This window comes from Strongylocentrotus purpuratus, unplaced genomic scaffold, assembly GCF_000002235.5.
Source record: "Strongylocentrotus purpuratus isolate Spur 01 unplaced genomic scaffold, Spur_5.0 spur5_scaffold_14, whole genome shotgun sequence".
In the NCBI taxonomy this organism is placed as follows: domain Eukaryota; kingdom Metazoa; phylum Echinodermata; class Echinoidea; order Camarodonta; family Strongylocentrotidae; genus Strongylocentrotus; species Strongylocentrotus purpuratus.
Window position 1 is genome coordinate 24,376,900 of NW_022145599.1, and position 6,327 is coordinate 24,383,226.

At 41.1% G+C, this 6,327-nt stretch overlaps 1 protein-coding gene across 1 annotated transcript; it reads left to right on the forward strand.

The window, feature by feature from the left end:
• Window positions 1-6,292, forward strand: LOC115923813. Its single transcript, XM_030985159.1, has 8 exons — window positions 1-4; window positions 182-408; window positions 755-902; window positions 1,820-1,914; window positions 2,243-3,160; window positions 3,725-4,026; window positions 5,144-5,325; window positions 5,901-6,292. The coding sequence occupies exons 1-8, from the start codon at window positions 1-3 to the stop codon at window positions 6,263-6,265; spliced, it is 2,241 nt and encodes a 746-aa protein (XP_030841019.1). The 3' UTR covers window positions 6,266-6,292.
• Window positions 6,293-6,327: the final 35 nt, after the last annotated feature.

Sequence of the window (6,327 nt, forward strand, 5' to 3'; positions counted from 1 at the left end):
ATGAGTTTGAACGTTATAGAGTATTTGATATGGAAGAGATAGACGATTAATAATCAAACCATTATTACCTCCAACTTTCACGGTAAACTTAGTGTGCCCGGGTACACTATTCTTTCCGGGACAATTGATAACCTGAGCATCTAGACAAACGCTGGTATTCACCATGCCCCTTAATTCCTAGGTTACATCAACATCACGGTAGAGCTTCTCGCGTCGAACGGCAAACCTTACGGCACGGACGCAAACATCTCCTTCAGTAGCAGTTACTATGACAATAGTACCCATGTGATGACCCTCTCCAACGAGGGGGACCATGAGAGTTACGCCCATCCGGTCCAGTTTCCAGGCATCTTTACTGTCCTCGTGACTATAAAAAATCTTGTTGCGACAATCACACTCGAAGTTGAGGTAAGATATGATGTGATATAGAGGTGTAGTGGCATAGCGTATAGGTCACTGGATCGTTGACCACAAAGTAAAGGGATCAAATCTCTTCCACAGCACTAACATCATTTGGCGAGACATTAAATCTACATTGCCACTCTCGTCCAAGGTTAGGTAAAGGATAAACTGGTCGGATCATTCATTCCTTGAAATGCACTGTAATCTGATAACAGTTTAAGATCTTTCAAATTGAAAGGGCTTACTCTATACGACATTATGACATAAAAGGTAAGAAACGCTTGTTTATTGCGGATTCGAATGAGAGGTTTTCGGAAGAAGGTTACTATCTCATGTATCTTTAACCCTCTAGGTTAAACTGTACGGCATAATCTCCTCAGACATCCATTTGGACGTCTTCTACCAACCGGAAATACCCCCTGACGGTGATCCTATTGCGGATTACGGAGACAACTATCCGCTGGAGAGACCGATCGTTTTCAAACCAGTGTATTCGTCAGGTAACAACACAAGGCCTTACAGAACAACTACTCAGTAGGACAACAGATACTATCCCTGATAAAATACCCCTTGACAATTATTCCCTTAGAATATAATCGACAACTTACCAACGTGAATATTGTCTTAAAGGTTTAATAGTCAACCAGAAAAAAGGGTTTATGGACTAGTTGTGAGGATCACACAACAGTCCGTTAACTTGTGTTTTATTAAGTGCGTAGTTATCTTGTAGTTACGGACCATGCGAACGCACTCGTGGGTATAAACCTTTAATTTAACTCGAAGTTACAAACTACGATATATCTTAAGGTAAGCAATATAACTACGAGCCGGGGAAGGAGTTATAGGAGCCGAGCCCTTATTCGGAGTTATATGACGTGCGGACGCATTCAACTTCGAAGTTACGCCAGCTTGTAGTTCAAATGAATGCCTTTCCCAGCTTGAAGTTAACCTCGAATACTCGTTGTTTTGATCCCGTGTGAACCCTCGTCGTAGTGGTGTTACTCGGGTTTAGCTTGGACAGGGCATGCAGCTGAAGCCTCCAAACCCATAATCATTATAGGACTTTGTATTAAAAGAACGAAATAATTTCGATTATTTTGTTTCTAGGAATTACATTTAGCGAGGATATTGGCGAAGTATTATTCTGTAGAAAATAGTATTACTAATGTTTAGGTATTATATTTTTTCAAGAGTGACCCATTAAAAGTGATACATCCCTGTATACATGTTTAGGTTAATACCTTTTCAAGAAGACCATTATAATTTCAAGAACGTGACGATACTTTTTGTATTGATGATATCAACAAAATTATTGAATATGGCAGTGTATGTACGACTGAAATGCATCAATAGAACCATTATACTTTAAGTGCCACTCTTCATTCCGCTGATTTCACCTTTTAATGTTCATTTTCAGGAACTAATATCACATTCGAATATCTGGACTTCGGTGACAGTGCTTCGGTGCCTAGAAATACAACTGAAGATACTCTCTCACGCCAATATACAGTGGTATGTAGGAGGCATAAAATGCCCCCCTCCCCCCCCCAAAAAAAAAAAACGAATCCATTTAAGAATTGAAATAAAACTAAAAGTCCAATAATTCTCCTTTCTAGTAATAGTATCAATATTGTTATTACACTTTACGTATTTGCGAAAATAGCCATAAGATGTCATCGTCACACTAAAAGCTTGCAAATGAGTACATTGTATATATTAGATTGAGGTATAAAGTAGTTGTAACGATACGATGTACAGTGATACCCTTTTTGAGGGGAGGTAGTAAAGAGCATTGTTGGATCTCTGATAAGCTAATTACTATATGTATGTCTTTCCGCAGCCTGGAGAACACACCGTAAGAGTTGCTGCGAGCAATCCAGTAAGCGAACGTTACACCATCAGTGCCACATTCCAACTTTTTAGGACAATCCATTCAATAGACGTATCAACCGGGGTGATCACCATTCCAAACCAGCCCAAGAACTTCACCATCACCATCGGCCAGATCGGATACAACTCGTGCTTGGCCATTGACTACGGCGACCACCAGACACCCATCATGTACGGTGAAACGGTGTGCGAGGGGCATTGGAAGTCATCCACGGCGGACTACATAGGTCCTCTTACCAATACCATCAATCTTGTGCATACGTACGCCGACAACGGCAGTTACGTCTTCGCCGTGCACGGTTTTAATCTCGTCACCGATATCGTCATCGAGGAACCCTTCGCTGTGACGTACCTTGAGTGCAACGTGCCAGAAGTAGCCTTCAGCGAAGATTACTCACAATGGATGGACCCGAGAGGAGTAGAGACCTACGACTATGTTCCTCTCAAAACTACGACCACGATCCGTTGTAAAATCAATGACAACTTCAAGGAATGGTCAGTGCGGGAATTCAACAGCACCAGTGGCGAACTCATTCCGGGGCTCTCTCTAAATCTCACGGATCTTGACCCGACTGATGCCTTCTACGTCGGCGAAGCTAACACTGCCGATATCAAGCTGAACGCCTATACATACCCGCCAGGGTACTACCGCATAAGCTATTGTGTCACCATGGACAGCAGTAAGCTAGATGGTGTTGTCTTCACGGCGTGTGCTCGAGAGTACATTCATGTTTTGTCTTTCAGTCTGGAAGCTAAGGTCGTTGACGGACAACTGTCTTCAACTACAATTGGTCATGGGCAGAACTTCAACTTGAATCCCGGGCTCTATTCTAAAGATCCTTCTTTGGACAGTTCGGTAACTGACCAGGTATGTCATCCAGGAGTTGAGCTAGCAAACATATTTATTCTTCATATTTGTCATCACTCACGTAAAACTGTATATACCGCTTCTCAAGCACTATCGAAGGGTTATGACAAAAATAATGATTTTTCCTTTTCCAATTTATGCCAAAATAGGTATAGGACGGTATTTTAATAGTATTGTATTAACCTCGTTTTGCATTCCAGATGTCTATCATACATGGGGCTTTTTTCCTTACAGGAAGCGATAATATACGACTTCAAAAATAAATACAAATTGACTTTCGAAATGTTCGACCAATCACTGTCGTCGTGTACTTATGACTTGCATTTCGTTTTGGGCAGTTTTATTCAGTTCCATTGAAAGCCAGCCAGTGGACAGAGCTTTTCAAGAAAACCATACATTTTCCAAAAATCCATGCATCAAGTATCAAGCCTGTATCACGTTCATAGAATGATTTGTAGAATACTTGTCTAGGGGTACCGTTATTGACTCACACGGGCCAAGTGTTCGAAATGGTTCATATTCACATCTTGTATCTGTCTGCAAATATCCTTCACACAAACATAGGGGATCAATGTATTCAAGTACTACTGCAAGCGTTTTTATGAGGAATTTCGACTGAACAACGACAAGACCCTTGTTGACACACCAGTGGATATAACAGGCGATGGGGGCTCTGAGGGAGGGTGCTTTGGGACTGGTCCCGGTAGACTGAATTACGACCAAAGCAGTCTTAACCTCAACACCTGGTGGATGGACTATAACATGACCTATGACATGAAGGTGGTCATCGAGAAAGGAACTATTTCCGGTGAGGTCGCGTTCGAGCTAAAGATTGTCAGCGGGGATCCCCCTCAACCCGTCATAAGGTAAACATCTCCCTTTGACAGTTGCCACGTTAAAGTGAACCGGTAACATTGTTGAAGGTTTTTTTAATGAAAATTTATTTATTATATTCCTTCTATTGAACTAACCATCTAGCATGCAAAACATCCTGAAAATACCTAAAACCACAGAGATATTTATGGTTTCATTGAAGGCGTCACAGCAAATTCTCCCAGAGGTTTTTCCATGACATAAAACAGGCTTTTAAAATTATGTCAACACTTGAGTGCTTGGAATGGTTTACAGAGCCAATTCATTGCTTTGTGACGATTCCATTTACGTAAGATTTAATATAATTATACAAATATGGTTGGCAGAACTTAGGAATCAATTGGACCAGTTTTTCTCAATATCTTTATTGTACATCTAGCATCGAATTCACCACCTTAACGCCATTTTCTATCATCTGAACAATGTTACCTAGTATAAAATGGAGATGTGAAACGATTCGAATGTGACACTGTTGGTCATAAAGGTGGAATAATTTTTTTTTACCCCAATTTATGGAATGATTTTGATAGTGATTTATTCCTTATAGATCTAGATAATAGTATTAATTCTCAGATTTTATTGAATAATAATTTACGAGTGTCTGTTTTGCGTGATTGCTAAAACATGTGTGTGCTACTAAAAACTAGGGGACCTACGTCATTAAGTCATAACTGACGTTAACAATGATTAATGCCCCACAAAAGGGCACTAATAAAGCACGTTGACACGGTTTTGATCCTGGGGCTTCACAGTTACGAGGCCATTACTTTGCCACTGAATCATGACTGTACCGCAGCAGGGGCTAGGGTAGGGGGCAGCCCCCATAAATTAAGAAAAACAAAGATAATGCAATAAACTATCAATAAGTCATTGTATTTCCCTCCGATCACCAACATTAAGAAATCCTCTGTGTGAAGAATGTTTCTTGTTGGGGACTAGTACGAAGCTGTAGCATTGAACTTGGACCAAGGCTAGCCCTCTACTTAACATTATCGTGGTATAATTTGTGCCCCGACGCAGTGTACTGAGCTAAATCTGTTTAGAGAATTTCTAAATACCAATATTTACCCTCGTTTTGATATCATTCCATCATGTCATCTTGAATTTCAGTTTAGCCCAGGGAACGCCATTCACGCCCGAGTCAAACTCGGTCAAGATCAACCCTTCGGCTGACCTTCGCTTAAGATCGGACTGTGTCGTTGATTGCGACGGTGTGATTTACCGATGGGAGGTGTATGTTACTAACGGAACACATACAATGCCCTTACCGGACTTGGAGAGCTATGCGACAGGTAAGCTACCGGTACCTCGAGTCCCCCTATTTACAGATATAGGGAGGATACGTCTTTGAAAGCACAATCACAATTGAAGCTGATCGAAAGAAACAATACAGAAGTGCAGGAATAAAATACTTTCATTTCAATTGTTTAACTTTCTATAAAGAAGAAGAAGAAGAAGAAGAAGAAGAAGAAGAAGAAGAAAGAAAAGTAGAAGAAAAGAAAAAGAAGAAATAGCATCATGAAAATAATGATAAGAAGAATAGAAGGTATAGATGATGGAGAAGATGGAGAAGAAGAATGAACATTAACGAATTAGTTGGAGGCTGCTGACTTCCTTTGTTGAAGTAGAGTGGCACTGTTGGTATAGCTAACTGTCGAACCATCGTGAATCGTGAATCAGTATAAAGACCAGACGGTTCACGCGGGAATGTCCTTTTTCGCCTTCCTTTCTGGATAGAGGATTCTACGGCACCTTTTATTGGTGTTTTTTCAATAGTTTTTCATGCTGCTCCTATTTTATTTCCTAGATCTTTGATATTTGCAAAACATGTTTCTAAATTGCCTTTTGTCTCGAATCACCGTTCTAGGTGTAAATACTGATGCAATTTTCATCAAGCAAGCGGCGTTCAGCCGACAGTCATCAGGAACGAGCTTTGTAATTCGGCTTTCGGCTACCAACACCGGGGGCGTCGAGGGCATCACAGAGATCGAAGCTCAATTGAACACACTCCCGACAGGGAATGGCTGCGACGTCGATTCTCGATCCATCGATCTCGGCGACTCCGTGTACATTGCATGCATGGACTGGGAAGATGAAGACGGCATATCGTCATACGAATTCTATGGTAAAGCATGTCACTGTGTTAGTCAGAGAGACAGTCGTTTTGGGATGACAATGGACATTACTTACCTTAGAACCACGCTGATCCCGGCGGCGCTGTTAATTGTATAGTACAGTCATTCTACAGAACTGACCCTCCACAAATGCAACAGAAAACAGTTAAACTGTCATAT